This window comes from Scyliorhinus canicula, chromosome 18 (assembly GCF_902713615.1).
Source record: "Scyliorhinus canicula chromosome 18, sScyCan1.1, whole genome shotgun sequence".
Lineage (NCBI taxonomy): Eukaryota > Metazoa > Chordata > Chondrichthyes > Carcharhiniformes > Scyliorhinidae > Scyliorhinus > Scyliorhinus canicula.
In genome coordinates this window covers 96087300-96110315 of record NC_052163.1, presented here as the reverse complement: position 1 = coordinate 96110315, position 23016 = coordinate 96087300, and the positions used below count along the sequence as shown (strand labels likewise).

Here is a 23016-nt window from a genome sequence, read left to right as displayed (position 1 = left end):
CAAGAGTTGGGTGTGATCAGGAGCATTGGAAAGGGGTCTAGCGCAGACATGGAATTGGCAACTGTAATGACATTGGTTAACTTATGCTGGAGCATGAACTCAACATCATCAGTTTCCTATTCCAGCATAAAGTCAGATTTGAGATCACCTGGAGGTACCTACACTCAAAGCACATACACTTTTTGGATTACATTCTGGTGCGCCAATGTGACATACGAGACATATCGCATGCCAGAATTAAATCCAGTGTTGACCATTACACCCACCACAGGCTATTTAACGCTAACATTTACTAAATTTGTTGATTACAGAAAGATAGATAGGAAGGTAAGTTGTGAAGGGGACATAGGAATCTGCAAAGGGATGTAGATAGATGAAGTGAGTTGGCAAAGATTTGGCAGATGTGGGGAAATGGGAACTTGTCCACTTTGGCAAGAACAGTAGAAAATAAGTATATTAATTAAATTGAGAGAGATTTCAGAGCATGGTAGCACAGCGGGATCTGGGTATCCTGGGACATAAATCAAAAAAAGGTTAATATGCAGGTACAGCACGTAATTAGGAAGGCAAATGTAATTTTGGCATTTATTGCAAAGGGGATCAAATATAAAAGTTGGGATGTTGTGCTAGTTGTACAGGGTGTTGGTGAGACCCCATCTGGAATACAGTATAGAGTTTTGGTCTCCTTACTTAAGAAAGGAGATAATTGTATCAGAAGCAATTCAGAGAAGGTTCAGTTGACTGATTCCGGGGATGAAGGGGTCTTCTGAGGAAAGGTTGGACAGGTTGGGCCTGTATCCGTTGGCGTTTAGAAGAATAAGGGAAGATCGTATTGAAACATAGAAGATCCTGAGGGGACTTGACAGTGTGAATGTTGAGAGGATGTTTCCCATTATGAGGGAAACTAGAAATAAAGGATGCAGTTTAAAAATAAGGTATCTCCCATTTGAGGCAGAGATGTAGAGACCTGTCCAACTAGAATCATAGAATCATAGAATTTACAGTGCAGAAGGAGGCCATTCGGCCCGTTGAGTCTGCACCGGCCCTTGGAAAGAACACCCTACCCAAGCACACACCTCCACCATATCCCCGTATCCCAGCAAATCCAACCCACTTTGTTTGGACACTAAGGGGCAATTTAGCATGGCCAATCCACCTAACCTGCACATCTTTGGGCTGTGGGAGGAAACCAGAGCACCCGGAGGAAACCCCGCAGACACGGGGAGAACGTGCAGACTCCGCACAGACAGTCGCCCAAGCCGGGATTCGAACCTGGGACCCGGGAGCTGTGAAGCAACTGTGCTAACCACTATGCTACCGTGCTGCAGAAGTGGTTGGCCTCTCAACCAGAACAAACCAACATTGGTTTGATGAATTGACACAAGCTTTTTCAACAAAAAAAACCACTCCTGCATAATATGGTACGTGCCTCATATCCAAGCTGCATATATGGAGGACCCAGCACTCTGTCACCCAAAACAACGAACGGATAGTATTTCCTTAAAGGATATAACAGTATGCAGATTTGGGAGTTATGACATCCTTCTGCGATGCCTTGAGATCTGTATATCTACATTCCTACCAGATTTAGGCACCAACAAAATATTTGGATGGCTGAATTCTGCTCATGGTTAGAGAGCTTATCTTGCACTAATGGTCAGACACTTGGACAGCTTATTTGGTAGTCAGTCGTGTTACGACACCCTGGGATGGGTGTGGTCAATTCAAGCCCACCTTGACCCGAAATCACAACACAATTGAACTAACCAATAATTCTCAGAAAAATACCAAAAGTCTTTGACCCTTGGCTGCCCAATAATTACAGTCACCAGGTTTGTAAATGTAAACACAATTATTTTTTATTTATAATAAAGTATGTAGCAACTACAACTGGCTAACTATTAACCCCCCCCCCCACTTAAACATAATCTACCTTCCACACACACACACACAAAACAGGCAAACACAGAGGAGAGAAGAGGGGTGTAATTTTTTTAAATGTAAGTAAAGGATAAGAGTCTTTGTTTCAGATGGTTGTTTCTAGCACACCTTGCTTCAGTCCAGGATTTCAGGTTGAGATTTCTGTTGCTGTTTTCATTGTAGATTCAATGAGGTCTCTGCAGTTTCATAAATACAGCAGTTCACAGTATTTCTAGAGAACATATGAGGGAGAGAGAGAGCAGGTCCTTGTGTCTGTGTCCAGGTCTTGGTCAGGCACAGTTCAATCACCATCTGTTATCTGGCAGAATACGGCCTTTTGGCCAATTCATTGGGCACCAGCCAACCAATCGAATCAAATCCAAAGATCTCTCGTGTCTGAGTTTTGCTGTGCAAAACTAGCAGAGTGTTCTCTTTTGTAACTTTTGAATTCCGCATTCTCTTTACTGCTTAAGTTAAAGATACATGTCCAAAACCATCTGTGGATCAAAATGATAACAGCAAAAATAAAGGAAGGAGAAATAGGGGAACCAATAGGAAGGGCCCTTACAGTGGAAAGCGCAGGAGACATCCATCACAATGATCTCCCAGTGGGACATGAAATTGGAGTTCAATGAACCACCAACCTGTGAAGTGATTATAACTGCTACAGCAAAATTAAGATCACATAAAAGTCCCGGAGTAGATAAGATTCCAGCTGAGGTTTATAAACGTGGAGGAGATGTGTTTCTTTACAGGCTTACAGATCTCTTTACAGTATACTGGGATAAAAGGACGATTCTCAGGACATTTGTGGCACAGTGACTATCTCCCTTTACATAAACAAGGAAGAGAAGTCTGAATGTTTGAATGACAGAGGCATTACCTTACTCTTTATTGCAGGTAAAAGCTTGGCCGAGTACGTCAAAATAGACTTGCTCTGACAATAGCTGAAGTTAGCCTCTCTGAAGTGTGCATCCACGCCCAATAAGAAAACTACAGACCTGATCTTTGTGCTGAGACACACCCAAAAGGAATGTAGAGAAAATTAAAACATGTGCCTGTAAACTACTTTTACAGATCTCACTTGATATAGTCAGCCAGGGCAGATTTTGGATAATACTATCCTGATTGGGGTACCTTCCAAGGTCCCTCACTATTCTCCATTAACTACATGAAGATCAGAAGAGTCAGATTAAGCAGGATAGAGCCCTCACCATCTCCAATGGGGTTAAGCAGGATGTATTCTGGCACCGACTCTTTACTTTCAGTAGTATGATGCTTCAAGAGGCAAATGCAGGCTTCGCAGAAGGATATACATCTACATTGGAATAGACACCATTCTTTCCAGCCTGTCACAACCGGCACATCCCAAAACCACTGAAGGGATTATCATGGAGCTTCTGCTGCTGACATTTGAGCCTTTCTGGCACACATGGAGAAGGCAATATAGCTCATTGTTAACTGTTTCTCAGAGGTAGAAAATGCCTTTGGTTTTATTATTAGCCCAAATAAAATAGAAGTGCTGTACCAAGTATGACCACAAACCATTGCAATCCAATACAGATCAGCATTGACAGCAGTAACCTCAGTACAGCAGAATAGTTTATCTATCTCAGTAGCACAGTCTCAAATGATGCGAGTGTCACCAAAAAAACCAAACCTATGGCTCCTTTGGCCACCCCTTGGGGCGTGTATGGCAAAACCAACACTATGCAGTTCCACCAAAATGCAAGTATACAGAGCCGCTGTCCTCACTAACATCTTGTTGGTCAGAATCATGGTGCAAAAAATAAATGCAACGGCTGGAGCACTTCCATCCACGTCTTCAATCCATCCTGAACATTAGTTGGCAGGAGTATTTCACAAACAATGAAGTCCTGAAGAGAGCCAATCTACCCCACGTTGAATGCATTTTCCGATAATCCCAATTGTGCTGAGCAGAGGCTCCTTAGACACCACCTTCCAAACCCATCTAGAAGGACAAGAGCAGCAGATACATGGGAACATCGTCACCTGGAGGTTCCCTTCCAAGCCACTCAGCATCCTGACTTGGGAGTATATCACTGTTCCTTCGCTGTCGCTGGGTCAAAATCCTGGAACTCCCTCCCTCACAGCATTGTGGCTGTTCGTACAATGCAGAGACTGCAGCAGCTCAAGAAGGTATCTCACCACCACCTTCTCAAGGGCAATTAGGGGTGAGCAATAAATGTTGGCGTAGCCAGCAATACCCACATCCCATGAATTAATAAAAAATAAAGATATGTGCCATATATTGAGGGCTCCAGAATGTCAGAAGTAGTGCTCTATGATGAACTATGCTCTGGTAAGCGAGACTCAGGTGCATGTTGCAAGAACTTCAAAGAGGAGCTGAAAAGAAAGCTCCCTCTAGCTGACAATGGCCGATGGGTGTTGGAGCAGAAGGCTGCTGACAGGGGCATCTGGCCCACAACAACCAGCAAAGAAACCTCCAGATTTGAAGCAAACATGTGCAAGGCTGTTGAAGGAAGGCACAGACATCGGAAGGAGTCTGCTTACACCAGAGCCCTTCCAAACTAGGAGTTTCTGTGCCTGAACTGCTCAAGAGCCTGCGAATCAAGAACCGGTCTCTTCTGTCACCAAATAACATGCCAACTGCACAGAAACAAGCCTTCTCCCATGATCTTCGGCTTGGGATAATCTTCCATTGTCATAATCACTGTTGCATGGTAGGGAAATGTGACTCATAATTTGCACACGTGATAACATTCTGTTACCTTTCCGAGTTGCTTGCTGTACTTGCATACTAGCCTTTTGTAATTCATGCATTAGGACAACTCCAGGTCATTCTGCATCTCAGAGATCTGCAATCTCTCACCATTGAGACAATGGTGGCCATTCACCTGAGGCCACATTCATTGAGGCCATTCACCTGAGGAAGGAGCTGCGCTCCGAAAGCTCGTGTTTGAATCAAACCTGTTGGACTTTAACCTGGTGTTGTAAGACTTCTTATTGAGACAATGTGTTTCTTTTTATTCTTCCTGCCAAAATGGACAATTTCACATTTTCCCACATTGGGCGTGATTCTCCGCCGGCGTGATTCTCCATTTTGCCGGCGCCCGGAGGTTTCCCGACGACGTGGGGCTGCCCCACAATGGGAAACCCCGTTGACCGGTCAGCGTAATGGAGAATCCCACCGGCGGATCGAGGCAAAAATGTGATGGGGTGGAGAATCCCATCCATTATACTCCATTTGCCAGATCTTTGCCTATGCAATTAACCTATCCATGCCTTTTTGGAGCCTTCATATGTCCTTATCAGTTTGTGTCATCAGCAAATTTAGCAACCATACTTTTGGTCCCTTGTTCAACCCATTTATGGAAATTGTAAAAGGCTGAGGTCCCTGCACTGATTCTTGTGGCACATCACTTGTTACATATTACCAACCAGAAGAAGACCCAGTTGTGCCACCCTTCTATTTACATTAGCTAGGCAATCTTCCATCCATGCCAATATATTACCCACTACACCATGAGTTTTTATTTGTTAGATGCCAATCATCCCTCCTGCAGAACATTACTGCAGGAGTTCTAGAACAAATCATCTTCAACTGCTCATAACTGACCTTCCCTCCATTGTAATAATTTGCATCTCCTCAGATACCCATCTACAGCAAAGCCTGGGCACCATTTAGACTTAGACTGATAAGCGGCATACAACATTTGTCTCACACAAGTGCCAGGCAATGACCACCTCCAGTCAAGCCATTCAATACCATTCAATGGTATTACTGAATTCCCTATCAACATCCTGGAGTTGTCATTGACCAAAAAAATGATTGCTTCAGTCATATATATATACTGTGGCTACATTAACAAGCTAGAAGCTGGGATGTCTGAAGTGAGTAACTCATCTCCTGATTCTCCAAAGCCTGTCTACCATCTAGATGGCACAAGTCAAGAAAATGATGGAATACTTTCCACTTGTCTGGATGTGTATGGTTCCAACAAAACTCAAGAGGTTCAACATCTCCAGGACAAAACAGTCTGGTTGACTGGCACCCCATCCACCACCTTAAACATTCACTTCCTCCATCACAGACACACAGTGGCAGCAGTGTGTACCACCTACAAGATGTACTGCAACTCACCAAGGCTCCTTTGATGGCATCTTCAAAACCTGTGACCTCTTCCTCCAATAAAACCAAGAAGAGCAGGTGATGTGAACACCAGCACCTGCAAGTTTCCCTCTAAAGCCACCCTGACTTGGAACAATATCGCAATTATTTTGCTGTTGCTGTATCAATGTTCTGGAACTCCCACCTAACTGCACTGTAGATGATTCTTCGCGGGTGACAGGCCGAAATCCTGCCGGCGTGGTTCAAACCTAGTACCACCCGGTGGGAGATTGGACCCGTGGCTGCTGTGGACATCGAAGTGGGGGGGGGGGGCAGGGGGATCTGACTCCGGGTGGGGGGCCTCCACTGGGTCCAGGCCAGCAATTGGTGGCTTCCAATCGGCGGGCGGCCAGGATCTAGAGGGGGCCAATCTCCTTCCATGCGGGCTCCAGCTACACCCCCTAAAAATCGGTGAATTGCTGGGCCACTCCAGTGTTTACAGCGGGGTCAACACTTGGCCAGAAGTTCTGAGAATCCCGGTCCTGACCTCTCATTTTAGAATGTCCCACAAGAGGAGTGACAGGAGATGGAGGTGGTGGTGGCACTGGACGCAGAGAAGGTGTTTGATTGGGTAGAGTGTGTTACTTGATGGTTGTATTGGAGAGATTTGGAATTGGGCCGAAGTTTGTGGCGTGGGTGCAGTTGTTGTACAAGGAGCCGATGGTGAGTGTTCGCACTAACAGCATGAACTCGGGGTACTTTGCATTGCACTGGTGTATGAGGCAGGGATGGCCTATGTCTCCCTGTTGTTTACATTGGCTATAGAACCCTTGGCCTTTGCTCTAAGGACCTTGGGGCTGTGGAAGGTAATAGTGAGGGGGGGATGGGAGTATAGGATGTCCTTATAGGCTGGGGCTGGCTATGGGGGGGTGCCAATTAGGGGAAACCATGGGTTGGAGCCGGGGTGAATGGATGCGAGGATTCAGAGGTAGGATGAGAGGAGAATCAAGGAAATGAAGAATTTGTTTCTTGGGGGGTGATTCGCGAGCCTGGAGGAGTTGGGAGAGAAATATGGGTTGGAACAGGGGGAAGGATTTAGGGACCTGCAGGTTCGACATTTCTTAAAAAGGTTTCCCCGACCTTCCCGATAGTGCTAGCCACTTTGATGCTGGAGGCAGTGCTGTCAGCGGGTGGGCTGGAAATAGAGGTTGTTTCGCTGATATATGGAAGGATCCTGGAGGAGGACAGGGTGTCTATGGATGGGATTAAGGTGAATTGTGCAGGGGGGGACGGGGGGTTGCTGGGAGAGGGATTGTGGTGCGAAGTGCTGCGGAGGGTGAATGTCTTGACCTTGTGTGCACAGCTGGGGCTGATACAGCTGAAAGTTTACATAGGGCACAACTCACAAAGTCAATGATGAGCAGCCGGCTTTCGAGGGAATGGAGGATGTTGGTGAGTGTTCTGGGAATGGCTCCGCGAACCATGTTCATATGTTTTGCTCCTACCCGAAGCTGGAAAGGTTTTGGAGGACGGTATTTAGCAAAATCTCGGGGTTGTTGCATTTGGATGTGGAGCCATATTCGGGGTGTCAGACCAGCCCAAGTTGCAGGCAGGAGCGAGGGTGGATGCCTTCGCCTTCACCTCGCTGATCATTCATAAGCGGGTCCTGTTGTGGCAGAGGTCAGTCTCTCCAACCTGTGCCTTGGTGTGGTGTGGGGACCTGCTGGAGTTTTTGACTCTGGAGAAGGTGAAGTTTGAGCTGAGGGGGAGGTGGAGGAGGGGTTCTACAATTGTTGGGGTTTGTTTATTTTGCACTTTCGGGAGTTGGTTACCGTTGATTGTTGAGGGGGTGGGGTTAGGTGGGGGGGGGGGGATTGTCTCTTTTTAAAATATTGTTAGGGCTCTGTTTGTTTCTTTTTTGTATGGTGAAAATGATGAAAATGTGGCAAATAAAATATTTTTAAAATTGCTCTTGAATGGACCTTCTGAATCATTGGAAAACTTTGAACCAAGGGTACATAAAATAGACTTTGACAATACAATATTCAATGTACCTAATTCCTGTAGCATGGAGCTTTGACTATTAATACTGTATCTATCCACACAACATTGCAAGACGATAACTATGGTTAAGAACATAATAGGGCACAGAAAGAAGTCTCAGTTCTTCAACAGTTCATGTACAAACTACCCGATCATGGTATTTAACCACCCATAGAATCCCGACAGTGCAGAAGGAGGCCAATCAGCCCATCCAGTCTGCACTGACCCGCCAAAAGAGCATGCCAGCTAGGCCCACCCTATCCCTAGAAATCCACCTAACCTGTACATCTTTGGGCTGTGGGACGAAACTGGAGCACCCGGAGAAAACCCATGCAGACATGGTGAGAACAGGAAAACTCCACAGTTACCCAGTGCCAGAATTGAACTCGGGTCCCTGGTGCTGTGAGGCAGCAGTGCTAACCAATGTGTCACTGTTCCACCAGGTAATGTCTTTCCACATCTCAGGTGCAATATACACTATGTCAATCATTTAATATACCCTGAACTCCAATGGGGACAAAACAAATTAAAAATTGTACTTCAACCTTTCTAAATGTGTTCCTGTTACCCACCTGTCTTGTCCGCTGGAACTCAATTATCAGGTGGAAAAAAGTGACCTTGTGCTGAACAGATGCCCCCCTGGGAGGGCAGCACGGTAGCATGGTGGTTAGCATAAATGCTTCACAGCTCCAGGGTCCCAGGTTCGATTCCCGGCTGGGTCACTGTCTGTGCGGAGTCTGCACGTCCTCCCCGTGTGTGCGTGGGTTTCCTCCGGGTGCTCCGGTTTCCTCCCACAGTCCAAAGATGTGCGGGTTAGGTAGATTGACCATGCTAAATTGCCTGTAGTGTCCTAAAAAGTAAGGTTAAGGGGGGGGGGGTTGTTGGGTTACGGGTATAGGGTGGATACGTGGGTTTGAGTAGGGTGATCATTGCTCGGCACAACATTGAGGGCCGAAGGGCCTGTTCTGTGCTGTACTGTTCTATGTTCTATGTTCTATCCCCAATTCAGAGCCAGGTTCTTCCCATTAGCTCCCCCGATGCCCTTAATGATATTTTCTTTTTTATATTTTTCCAATTCAGGGGCAATTTTAGTGTGGCCAATCCACCTAACCTGCACATCTTTGGGTTGTGGGGGTGAGACCCATACAGACACGGGGAGAATGTGAAAACTCCACGCGGGATTGAACCCGGGTCCTCGGCGCCGTATCTTAATGATATTTTCACTGCTGCTCCTTTCCAGAGATTCTATTTGACAGTACACATCAATCCCAGGAGACACTCTGCTGCAAATGGGAATTTCCAATCGATCAAGTGATGAGAATTTTCCATTTACAGCCCTCAGCATACAGACTACTTGCAGAGTTAAGTACAAGTAGGGGCTGCAGGCAGCCTGTACCTGCAGTGAGGAGAAGCCAACCATATCCTGCCCAAAACTCATGGATGATTTCATTGAGCTAATTTGTCATCTTGGGGAGCTATGCATAAACCGTGCACAGCTGGCTATGGTTCAATAAAGTGCGCAGAAATGATGTCCATCATTCTGATCCCAGGCTGGATCATAAACCTGGCAACACACTGTCTCCATGGGGAAGTAATTCATGCGATTTATGGCAATGTCTATAAGGTGTCAAATACGAAGAAATTGAGAGTTCTTTAAACTCTCAATTTTGAGCGTCTCTGATGCATCTCCTGTAGGATATGAATTCTTGAAAATTGGATGAATTCAGACAAGCAGTGGCTAACCAGAATCGTCTAGCCTCATTTGAACTCAGTGGGATTAATTACTGGTGTTTGGTTAGTTCTCATGCTGTTGTTTGATTGATTGTGTTATACCAAACAGATGCCTTTGGCAAAGGGGACAAAGCACTGCACCTTCTCCTACTCAAAATGTGTCACCGAGCATCCAATGAGAATGGCTAATTTGGACTTGTTGCCCATCACCCAGTGAGAGCACAGAGAAAATGGGGGGAAAAAGTATTAAAATTCTTGCTTCCCATCATTACTCAACATTAATGCCAAAGAAAATACTGTTGATGCTGGAAATCTGATAATGGAAGGTGTTGGAAATACTCAGCAGGTCAGGCAGCACTTGGGGAGAGAAAAACAGTTAATGTTTCAGATTGATGACCTTTCATCTGAGTTCTAATTGAAGGTCACCACCTGAAACGTTTAATCAACATCAAGGAAAGTATCAACGGCCAATCCATAATTTCCCACTGGGCCTTTCGCTTAGCCTACCTTTCTGCCTTTTGAAATGCAAATAGGTGGTCAGATTGTAAATTTGAATGGTGTGCAGCCTGCTTTATGTTGCCTGATGTACCAAATGGTGAAAATCAGACTTAGCTGATAAAGGAGCTATGCTCCGAAAGCTAGTGATTCCAAATAAACCTGTTGGACTTTAACCTGGTGTTGTAAGACGTCTTGCTGTGACCACCCAGGTAGAAAGAAGATGTGATAAATAACGAAATTGTGACAAAGTGACACCAAACAGGCTTTGAAAATCATCTCTGAACAAGGCCCCTTGGCCTTTCTTGTTGTCCCAGCACTTAGCTCCAGAGTCACCTAAAACTAAGCCTCCTGCTTATCCTTTCTCCCATAATCCTGTAACATATGCTTCAAATAGTAATTCATCTGCCCCCTGCTTTTCTGTTGGTCTGTAACTCCGCCCTCGCCTTTCCACCATCTTTGACTAAACATGTCCCTCTATTATATTTTGCTCTCCTTATATGAGATGAGGAGCTTCTTAGTTTGTGAGTCTCGGGAATAAATGAGTTGCAATAGGAAACTGCCCATGAACTGTAAAGAAAAGTAGCAAGGAGAATGTGCAGCACCTGAGAGTGTGGTGGAGGCAGGTTCGATCCCGGCATTCAGGAGGAAACAAGATGATTATCTGCAAAGGGTAAGAAGTCTTACATAGAATCATAGAATTTACAGTGCAGAAGGAGGCCATTTGGCCCATCAAGTCCACACCGGCCCTTGGAAAGAGCACCCTATCCAAGCCCACAAATCCACCCTCTCTGGTAACTCAGTAACCCCACCCCACCTTTTGGACACTAAGGGCAATTTAGCATGGCCAATCCACCTAACCTGTACATCTTTGGACTGTGGGAGGAATCCTGAAGAAACCCACGCAGACACGGGGAGAACGTGCAAACTCCACACAGACAGTGACCCAAGCCGGGAATCGAACCTGGGACCCTGGAGCTGTGGCGAAACAGTGCTAACCACTGTGCTACCTTGCTGCCCAGGTTAAAGTCCAGCCGGTTTGTTTCGAATCACTAGCTTTCGGAGCGCAGCTCCTTCATCAGGTGAGTGACGAGGTGGGTTCCACCACCGCATATAAAAACAAAGTGGGCATCTCCACATCTGGAAAGAAACACAACCTGCAGGGTAACAAGGAGAACACGCACGAACAGACTCAAAAACAGCTTCTTCCCCACTGTCACCAGACTCCTAAATGACCCTCTTATGGACTGACCTCATTAACACGACACCCATGTATGCTTCATCCGATGCCAATGCTTATGTAGTTACATTGTATATATTGTGTTGCCCTATTATGTATTCTCATGTATTTTCTTGAATTCTGTTTAATTCCCTTTTCTTCCCATGTACTGAATGATCTGTTGAGCTGCTTGCAGAAAAATACTTTTCACTGTACCTCGGTACACGTGACAATAAACAAATCCAATCCAATCCAAGAAGGCAGGTGGGGAACGGCCCTGGGTGGAATGTTCATTCGGAGAGCCAGTATAGGTGCGATAGGCCGAATGGTCTTCTCCTGCGCTTCTGTAATTCTGTAAAGGGTGGGTGCAGTGTTTGTAATTTAAATGGAAGGCATCATTTCGCCTGAATCCCCGACGGTGTTAATGCTACAAACCGATTCACACTTTGAAATGGACCATCTAACAAATGATTGGAGTCAGTGGGGCGCGACCTGTTCTAATCACAGATCCGAGATGCTGTCAGCGATTCTCCATGTCACTGCTGTAATACTGAGACACTCGCTTTGAGAATGTGACCTCTTCTCATGTCCCTCTACCTTGGCACGGAAAACATAAACTTCAGCCGGCCGCTGAACTGGTTGAGGTGGATGAATTTCCCATTGCACCTATTACACTCCCAAATCTGTTTCACATCGGGAGAATGGGTAGCCAATCCGAGTATTGAAATGGCCACTTTTGGAAATCTTGGAGGCAAAAGGGGTGCCTGGAGACAACCGGGGATTTTCATTAAGCCCCAACTTGCCCCCCCCCCCCCCCCCACCAGGAATGTGAAAGCTGAACTCGATCTTTCTGCCCTCACAAACTATGTTAGAGGCTCAGTTTGGGGGGGGGGGGGGGGAGATTGTGACGAGGATGAGGTGCTGGTGACTTGGGCTTCTCTCAATTCAAATTAGAGAAGCTCCCCCCCTCTCCCCCAATATTAACTCTCCATTCTGCAGCCCTCCAACTCTGCAGCTACTCCACAGACACCCTCACCCCAGGACAAATGTTAAACATCCCTTCACCCAACTTTCCTGCCGCATTAGAGCTCCCTCCCCAATAAATCTCCCTCTCTCCGCCACCTCTCTTAGAATCTTCCTTCCTCTGTTCCTGAGGGTCCCGGGACAGACTCTCCTCCGGCTCCTCCCTCAGCCTCTGCAACCCTCACTATTTATTTAATTTAATTAATTTCTTTCCCCCCCCCCCCCCCCTCTTCTTTACTTGTTCTTTCATACCTTCTCTCTCTCTCTCTCTCCAATTCCTCTCCCTCCGACAGCACTGGTTAACTTTAAACCTCCTGGAAAGACAGGCTGCAGGTTTAGAGCTCCGTGCCTTCAGACTTGCCCCATCCGGTGTCTATTGATCAGCTCTCCCCTCCTCGCAGCCAGTGACAGCCTCCAGCTGCGGCAGTGCGCTGGCTGTGAGCCCGAGTTCCCCCACCCAGACCCTCCTCGCCGCTTCACCTGGAGACTGGACTATGGGGACGCGGGACAGACTGTGGGCTCTCCTCGGGCTCCTGCACGCCCTGCTCGGCCTCTGCCACCCTCACCCTCAGCCCTGCCACATCCTCAACAGGATCGGACACACTGTCAGCCTGGGCACCGTGCTGCCCACGCCCAGCAAAGCTCTGCTGCAACAGGCGCTGCTGGAGGCTGTGGACTCGGCCCTGAGAGGCAATCTGTTGCCCTACAACTTGAGCCTGGAGCTGGTCAGCAGCCAGGGCTGGCGCCCTGACCCCCATTCACTTTTGCAATCCGTCTGCCAGTCTATCGTGGTCCGGGGAGTGTCCGCCGTCCTGGCTTTCCCAGAATCTGCAGATCAACTGGTCCAGATGGATTTTTTATCCTCTTTCCTGGAAATTCCCTTCATTAGTATATTGGAGCGGGGAGAGGCGCTGCGGACTGAGGTAGGTGGTCAAAAGTTACCCAACTTCAGAGAGCCCTGTCTCTGAATTCAGCGTTGCTGATTTCAACTTGGTCTGAAATTGACAGTCTGGTAGCGAAGTCGCTTCCAAAGTGTGAATGTGGGTGAAAATTTGGAGGGGGGTTAGGAGTTGTCTCTGAGGAACCGAAGACTCGGACCCCACTCCGGGACTTGTGGAGCAGGGTTTTAATTTTTAAACTCGGGGGCTGCTCACCTGGACCTGTTTTTTTTTGGGGAGGGGGGGGGGGGGGGGGTTAATTCCGAAGTGGAATTCCAATCGACTAGTTGAGTATTACTACAAATAATTTAATTCCAGCCACCTCACTTTGTCGGAGAGTAATTTAAAATATATTTTTTTAAAGTAACAAGAGTTCTGGCGGCCCGCCCACCCGTGAACCAGTTCTGATTAAATTGGTCATTTCTGAAATTAACATCGAATCAATCGGCAACAACCTTTTCCGGGAGTCAGCATTCAGGTTTAATATAAATAAAACACTCAGTTTTATATTGGACAGCATTGTGATATATTGCCCCTGTTGTCACGGGCTGTGAGAGTAATGTATTGGTTGTAATATTTATTAAACAGAACTCTGTATCTCTACTGGAATTCGGGAGCATCGAATTGTGCTTCAAAAGTATTGTTTTCAAGGACTAAAATAGCCACCATTTAGTAATTAACAGCGGTAAATTAATTGGTGATCGGAATAATCGGGTCAGACTGTCCCTGGCAGTTCTGAGGTGGTCCTTGAGTTGTGATCTTCAATGTTCCCTGATTGAAACTGTGACTAATACTGTATCTAAACGCTTTCCCCGTGTGAGAGACAGGGGTAGTTGGAGGAGCCGGAATGTAAATTGTACAACGAACATTGTAAATGAGCCGGACCTCCGATGTCGGACGGGGTTTAACTTTGATGTCATTTACAGCATTGAACCCTGCCGATTTAAATAGGGTTCAGCTCTGTTCCAACTGGCCCAATGGGTGCGATCAAAGAAGGGGCTACATTTCACCCCGAGCCTGGGCTCAAAGTGGCCGGTGATGTTACTATTCCTTCTTCAGCCCATGGCAATCACAAAGGGTGGCTGCTTCTGGTCACAAGATGCATGCAGGGTGGTTTTAAGTGAGGGCTGTGTCAGGCTCAGCTGTGATGCTCCCCTGGTGGAATAGCCTACTCGCACTCTCGCCCTCGGCATCTAACTGAAGAACAGCCATGTGAGCAACTACTGTCCTGGGTGGTAGCCACATCCATTCTCCAACAAGGCCAGCCATGACTTTCAATGGCATTGCCTTCATCGAGGCTAGTGGCCCGTCCATGGATTTTGTTCTTTGTACCTCGTCTGTACATTAGAATGTTTTTGCTCGGTATCTGAAAGGGGGACAGTTTGTGAGCGACATGTTCCTTTTGGGTTGCCACAAGACCGTTTCCACTCTATTTAAGTGTGTTCCTAGACCCTGTCACTCGTCATTGACCAGTCAGCTTGACCAGCCACATTAGTGGAGTGGCTACAAGAGCAGGTCAGAGGTTGGGAATTCTACTTCACCTCCTGACTCTCCAAAACCTGGCCACAAGTCAGGAGTGTGATGGAGTACTCGCCACTTGCCTGGATGAGTGCAGCTCCAACAACACCCAAGAAGCTCAACACCATCCAGGACAAAGCGGCCCTCTTGATTGGCACCCCCTCCACTTCCTCCATCATAGACATGCTGTGGTTACAGCGTGTACCATCTACAGGACATACTGCGGCAACTCATTAAGGCTTCTTCAGCAGGAGCTCGCCAGACTGCAACATGCACTAGGGCAAGGGCAACAGGTGACCAGCACCTCCAAGTTCTCCTCCCAAGTCTTACACCATCACAACATGCTTGTATATCACTTGTTCCTTCATCATTGCTGGGTCAACATCCTGGAACTCCTTATTCAGCTCCCTGTTTATGGGGGCACTTTCACTATAGGGCTGCAAAGGTTGAAGAAGGTTGTTCATCAGCAACTCGAGGTAACTGGAAATAGAGAATAAATGTAGGCCTTGCCACATCTTGAGAATGAAAAACAAATAGATGGCCACAGCCTTGTAGTTAGCAGCTTTAGGAGAGAAATGTAGAACAGATGTGGCTGGAGAGACATCACTTGTCTCCAATTTCCTCTCCTTTCCTGGGACTATCAGAAGCCTACTTGGCTTTTTGGGGGGGGGGGGGGAATTGCAGATGACCCCGATGATCTCACCTGAAATGCACATTTTCCAGCAGGGAGCCATTATATTTGTGTGCGGGGATGCCAGCTGATATTACCCACCCCCAGTGAGATTGGCATTGAGCAGATAGTTACATTGTTGCCTTATCATCAATAGGTGTCACTAGTGCGCAATAACTAGGTAGTAATTGGCACAAAGTGGAACAAGCTGAATTATATTTGGTGATAAAATATTGCAGCAACAATATGGCTTTGGGTGAGTGATGAATGACTGGTGCGTTTAGTAGCAATGCCGTCTGCTTCAGCATTTCACTTGCTAATTACTAAGATGCCCGTTGACATGATTCCTGGTGCAGTCCTGGGGCAATGCCAAATGGTGTCATCATTGCAGTTGCATGGAACGGAACAGGACTATATCAGTTAATACCTTAATCTGTGCAGTGGTTATATTTTATGTTTTTGACTGACTGCAGTCTGGTGAGATGTAGTGTGTAGTATGGGTGTCTTATACCGCCCAGTGCTGTCTCAATGAATACACTAACCAGCATTAGAGTCCTATATACTGGGCTCTCGCAGAAGGTGTCATAAGCATATATGGTAACTGCTTCCCCCTTCAATATTCTACCACCTCCTGGCTCTCGGGGGATACAGGCTCCACAGGCGCCAGCAATTTCAACATCTCACCCAAATGGCCTTTCTTGTGTGAAACTGGACAATGTGAGCTGACTGGGGATTCCATCCATGGAGGACTTCACAACGGAGCCTGATTCTGCTCTCGCCCAATACATCGTTCAGCAGGAGCTCACTGAATAACAATTAGGGAAAAGGATCCAGGGGTTAATTGTGGTGCTCCGTGCGGCTGTCCCAGATGAGATCAGCACAGACCGTAAACAAACCTGCTCGACAGAATTCTGATAGCGTCTGTATAACTTGAATTGACTCGGGATTTGAATGACTGTCATTCTGTGTGGCTATGTATCAACGTGTGGCAAAGATTAAAATCATAGTCAAAGAATGTTCATTGCTGATCAAAATCGTTATTAATAATCCTGCTTTCACTTCTGTTCAGTCTGTTTTCAATCTTAAACACACGCTTGTCAGCTTCTCGGCCGATCACGCCATCTCTTACATATCTCATTGACTGTGGCTAACTGTAGCTGGCTGTTCTCTGTTGTACTGTGTAAAGGTTGAGTGCGACATCCAGTTTATCATCTCAACCCAGCTGGTAAATTCACCCCGCAATGTGGTCCCGGGTTCCAATCTTGGTCTGTGTTGAGTTCGGTTGGCTACACAATCGCTAACCCATGGAGAGAAAATCAGCCAAGGTTCCTCAATCATTATTTAGCGATTGCTGCTGTACGTTCACGTGTGTGTCATTGGACAAGGACAATATTAAACTCCGCTACGGTGCCCACCACTAAATCTGAACGTGAAGAATGAGCAACTAGAAAACCCTATTCAGATGTCTTTTGGAATGCTACCCCGCCCCTCAGAACCCTGATATTTATGGAGAGGTGGGGAATGTTGTGTTCAGTGTTCATTGTCTAGTAAGGAATCTACAGAACTGCTGGTGATTTGTCCAAACCAGGATTTTATTAATACACACGTGGTAAGGTGACGCTCAGATACAGAGCAAGTTATCTTGGAGTTTCTTTATATTCCCCTGGAACTACCCCTATTCATGATTGTCCTCATGTACATCTTACAACCTGCTGCAGATCACCTGATCGGCCCTGACTTATATCTGAGTGCCTTTTGGCATGACCGCTGTCTCAAAACCACATGGTGGATCTGTACCGCCACCTTCTGGTTGGAGGTCCCACCACCAACTATATACAACATCCGTCTACAGGCATATCACCACAGGGAAGTGAGTTCCAGACTGGGAACCTTGAAGTAAGAGTTGCTCCGATATCCTTCTGAAATTAACAGTACAATGCGCCTTTTAACCAGGGTTCCCTCTGGGCAATCAGCTTGGCTGGCAGGTTGACAGTCTATTGGGTGAGAAATGTACTGAGGCACAAGGCTATAACTGAAAGGCAAAAAAGAGAGAGTTGAGGCCCATGGTGGTGGGTGGGGTGTGGGAGGGAAGGGGGGGTTAGTTGGGAGAGGTCACAAATGGGAAGGCGGAAGGAAGGGGGGCACAGATGGTGCCCTATGTGGTGAATAGGCCACTGATACATGAAGAACTTTGGGTAGGGTATCAGGATGCCTGGTGCCTTTGCAAACTATACCTGAGGAAGAATCAGGGGGCTGCATTTTAGGTGCTCTCGGCAGGCGTGTGTTCAGCAAAGGAGGGGACCACATATCTTTGGGTATCACTTTTTCACCCACCCCTGAGTTCACCCACATACACTGGGGGTTGTATGGGCACCAAAATCATATTTAAATAAATACTCATGGGCCAATTGGGCTTGTTACCAATCTATAATCGCAGATTATGAAGATCAAGTGTCACTCAAGCCCAAGATGAGGCGCGATGCCTTTTCTTATCAGCTTGGATCATGTATGTCTCTCTTGTGGAGACCATGAATTGGATTCAATTTGAATTTGAATTGTTTTTTGGAACAAGCAATGAGAAGGAATTTAAAAAAAAAAAAAATTTTTATTGGAATTTTTTGAAAAATATATATCAACAAAACAATAATAACAATAACAATAATAGTAATAAACACCCCCCGGCACCCGTAGCAACATATATAACAAATCCCCCACCCCCCAACGCCAATAAACAACAAAATAAATTAACAATAAGCAAATTAACTTAAACACTATCCCCCTAAACCCCCCCCCCCCCCTCCACCTTTTCCCCCCTCCCTCCTGGGTTGCTGCTGCTGCTGACCTAGTACCTTATCGTTGAGCCAGAAGTCGGGGAAAGGCTGCCACCTCCTAAAGAACCCTTGTACCGACCCCCTCAGGGCGAATTTGACCCTCTCTAGCTTAATGAAACCCGCCATGTCATTGATCCAGGTCTCCACGCTCGGAGGTCTCGCATCTTTCCTTTGCAGCAAGATCCTCCGCCGGGCTACTAGGGACGCAAAGGCCAAAACATCGGCCTCTTTCGCCTGCTGCACTCCCGGCTCCACCCCAACCCCAAATGTCGCGAGTCCCCAGCCTGGCTTGACCCTGGATCCCACCACCCTCGACACCGTCCTCGCCACCCCCTCCCAGAACTCCTCCAGTGCCGGGCATGCCCAGAACATATGGGCATGGTTCGCTGGACTCCCCGAACACCTGACGCACCTGTCTTCGCCCCCAAAGAACCTACTCATCCTAGATCCGGACATGTGGGCCCGGTGCAGCACCTTGAACTGGATGAGACTAAGCCTCGTACATGAAGAGGAGGAGTTCACCCTCTCCAGGGCGTCCGCCCATGTCCCCTCCTCAATCTGCTCCCCCAGCTCCACCTCCCACTTAGCCTTCAGCTCCTCTACCGATGCCTCCCCCACCTCTTGCATTACCTGGTAGATGTCAGACACCTTCCCATCCCCGACCCACACCCCCGAAAGCACCCCATCCCTTACACCCCACGGGTGCAGCAAAGGGAACCCCTCCACCTGTCGCCTAGCAAACGCCTTGACCTGAAGGTACCTGAACATATTCCCCGGGGGGGGAGCTCAAACTTCTCCTCCAGTTCACCAAGGCTCGCGAACCTCCCGTCAATAAACAGGTCTCCCAACTTCCTAATGCCCGCCTTGTGCCACCCCAGGAACCCGCCATCCATGTTCCCTGGGACAAACAGGTGGTTCCCCCGCAGTGGGGCCTCCACCGAACCCCGCACTTCCCCCCTATGTCACCTCCACTGCCCCCAAATTTTGAGGGTACCCGCCACCACCGGGCTCGTAATGTACCTCGTTGGAGGGAGGGGCAGCGGCGCCGTTACCAGTGCCTTCAGGCTCGTGCCTCCACAGGATGCCATCTCCATCCGTTTCCATGCTGCCCCCTCCCCATCCATTACCCACTTACGTACCATCGAGACGTTAGCTGCCCAATAGTACACAGAGCGGTTGGGCAGCGCCAGCCCCCCTCTATCCCTGCCCCGCTCCAAAAAGACCCTCCTTACCCTCGGAGTCCCGTGCGCCCAAACAAATCCCAGAATGCTGCTGCTCACCCTCCTAAAAAAGGCCCTCGGAATGAAAACGGGGAGGCACTGAAAGAAAAACCAAAACCTCGGGAGCACCGTCATTTTAACGGACTGTACTCTACCCGCCAACGACAACGGCAGCATGTCCCACCTTTTAAACTCCTCCTCCATCTGCTCCACCAACCTAGTAAAATTGAGCTTGTGCAGAGTCCCCCAGCTCCTAGCCACCTGAACCCCCAGGTACCTAAAACTCCTCACTGCCCTCTTTAGCGGGAGCCTACCAATCCCCTCCTCCTGATCTCCCGGGTGTATAACAAACAGCTCACTCTTGCCCAGGTTCAATTTATATCCCGAGAAACTCCCGAACTCAGCAAGAATCTCCATCACCTCCGGCATTCCCCCCACCGGGTCTGCTACATACAGCAGCAAGTCGTCCGCATACAGCGACACTCGGTGCTCCTCCCCACCTCGCACCAAACCCCTCCACCTCCTCGACTCCCTGAGAGCCATGGCAAGAGGCTCAATTGCCAGCGCAAAAAGCAAGGGGGACAGGGGGCCCCCCTGCCTCATCCCACGGTGGAGCCTGAAGTACTCGGACCTCCTCCCATTTGTCGCTACACTCGCCATCGGGGCCTCGTACAGCAACCTCACCCATTTAATAAACCCCACCCCAAACTCAAACCTCTCCAACACCTCCCACAAGTACCACCACTCAACCCTGTCAAAGGCCTTCTCCGCATCCAATGCCACCACAATCTCCGCCTCTCCTTCTGCTGCCGGCATCATTATCACATTTAGCAGCCTTCGCACGTTAGTGTTCAGCTGCCTCCCCTTCACAAAACCCGTCTGATCTTCATGTACCACCCCCGGCACCCAGTCCTCTATTCTAGTGGCCAAGATCTTCGCCAGCAGCTTGGCGTCTACATTCAGCAGTGAAATCGGCCTGTATGATCCGCACTGCAAGGGGTCCTTATCACGCTTCAGGATCAGGGGATTAGCGCCCGAGACATCGTCGGGGGCAGAACACCCCCCCTCCCATGCCTCGTTGAAGGTCCTAACCAACAGGGGGCCCAGCAGGTCCGCATATTTCTTATAAAATTCAACCGGGAACCCATCCGGTCCCGGCGCCTTCCCCGACTGCATGTGGCCAATCCCACTGAATAGCTCCTCCAACTCGATCGGCGCCCCCAGTCCCTCCACCTGCTCCTCCTGCACCCTTGGAAATCGGAGCCTGTCCAAAAAACTCTCCATTCCCCCTCCCACCGCCGACGGCTCCGACCGGTACAGTTCCCTGTAGAAGTCCCTAAAGACCTCATTGACCTCTGCTCCCTGCCGCACCACATTCCCATCTCTATCCTTCACTCCACCAATCTCCCTAGCCGCGTCCCGCTTACGAAGCTGGTGCGCCAGCATCCTGCTCGCCTTCTCTCCATACTCATAGACCGCTCCCTGCGCCTTCCTCCACTGTGTCTCCGCCTTTCTGGTGGTCAATAAATCAAACAGCCTGCAGGCTACGCCGCTCCCCCAGCAATCCCTCCTCCGGGGCCTCCGCGTACCTCCTATCCACACTCAACAGCTCCCCCACCAGTCTCTCCCTCTCCCTCCTCTCCCCCCTCTTCCTATGGGCTCGGATGGAGATCAGCTCCCCCCTAATCACTGCCTTCAGAGCCTCCCACACCATCCCCACCTGGACCTCCCCAGTATCATTGACCTCGAGGTACCTCTCAATACATCCCCGAACCCTCCTACACACCTCCTCATCAGCCATCAACCCCACGTCCAGACGCCAAAGCTGGCGCTGGTCCCGCACGTCCCCCATCTCCAGATCCACCCAATGCGGAGCATGGTCCGAAATCGCAATAGCCGAATACTCGGCCTCCTCCACCCTCGGGACCAGTCCCCTACTCAAAACAAAGAAATCAATGCAGGAATAAACCCTGTGCACATGGGAGAAAAAAGAGTACTCCCGAGCCCTCGGCCTCCCGAACCTCCAGGGATCCACTCCTCCCATCTGGTCCATTAACCCCCTCAACACCTTGGCCGCCGCCGGCCTCCTGCCTGTCCTTGAACTAGAACGATCCAGTAGGGGATCCAGCACCGTATTGAAGTCCCCCCCCCATGATCAAGCCCCCCATCTCCAGGCCAGGAATGCGGGCCAACATACGCCTCATGAAACCAGCATCATCCCAATTTGGGGCGTACACATTAACCAACACCACCCTCTCCCCCTGCAGTTTACCGCTCACCATCACATATCTGCCGCCACTATCAGCCACAACCTCAGACGCCTCAAACGCCACCCTCTTCCCCACCAGGATCGCCACCCCTCGGTTCTTTGAGTCGAGCCCTGAGTGGAAAACCTGCCCCACCCACCCCTTCCTCAGACGGACCTGGTCCGCCACCTTCAGGTGGGTCTCCTGGAGCATGGCCACGTCCGCCTTCAACCCCTTCAGATGCGAAAACACCCGGGCCCGCTTATCCGGCCCATTCAACTCCCTCACGTTCCACGTAATCAGCCGTGGGCCTTTGTGCAGGCTGAAAAGCTGGACTCGAACTAGAGATTGGGGGCTGTGGGAGTTTTTCTATTTCTGTATCATTGTTTATGCTGTAGCGGGTTATTCTGTTTGTTTCCGTTTTTTCTCTCGCTTTCGGACGATGTGGGTTATGGTTTTGTGTTCTAAGGGGGGTACTGGGGTTTGTGGTTAATCTGTGTCTTTGTTTGTACGGAGTTGGTGGTTGGGTTGGGACTGCGGTTTGGGAGCTGCATTGGTGGGGTGGGGCAGTGTGAAAGCGCGGGCTTTTCTCTGGTTTCCCGCGCTGCGGGACGAGGGGGTGGAGCTGGTGGCGAGGGGCGTGGTTATTAGGCCGGGTTTCCCGCGCTGAAGCGGCGCCAAGGAGCTGATGCAGGGGAGGAGGGAGGACCTCATATCGGGAGGGGTCGGAGTTAGAGCGGGAGCTGCCGGGGTCAGCAGAGGTCAGCTGGTTCACGGGAGTACAGTGGAGGGGGAGTCGCGGCTAGGAGGGGTCCTAGCCTTGGGGGGGGGGGGATGGATACCGAGTTGCTGCTGGATTAGGGGGGCGGGGTGCCATTAACGTCTACCCCCCTCCGCACCACCTTCCCATCTCTAATCCTTCACTCCCCCAATCTCCCTGGCCGCATCTCGCTTTCAGAGCTGGTGTGCCAGCATCCTACTCGCCTTCTCCCCGTATTCATACACCGCCCCCTGTGCTTTCCTCCACTGAGCTTCCGCCTTTCTGGTGGTCAGTAGATCGAACCTGGCC

At 48.9% G+C, this 23016-nt stretch overlaps 1 protein-coding gene across 1 annotated transcript in view; it reads left to right on the top strand.

Annotated features, from left to right (window-relative positions):
• Positions 1–12853: 12853 nt before the first annotated feature.
• grin3bb (glutamate receptor, ionotropic, N-methyl-D-aspartate 3Bb) overlaps positions 12854–23016 on the top strand; it is a 94571-nt gene continuing 84408 nt past the window's right edge. The window contains exon 1 of the mRNA XM_038778341.1: positions 12854–13447. Within this exon, the coding sequence (XP_038634269.1) occupies positions 13019–13447 (429 nt within the window). The 5' untranslated portion in view covers positions 12854–13018. The remainder of the gene's footprint in view (positions 13448–23016) is intronic.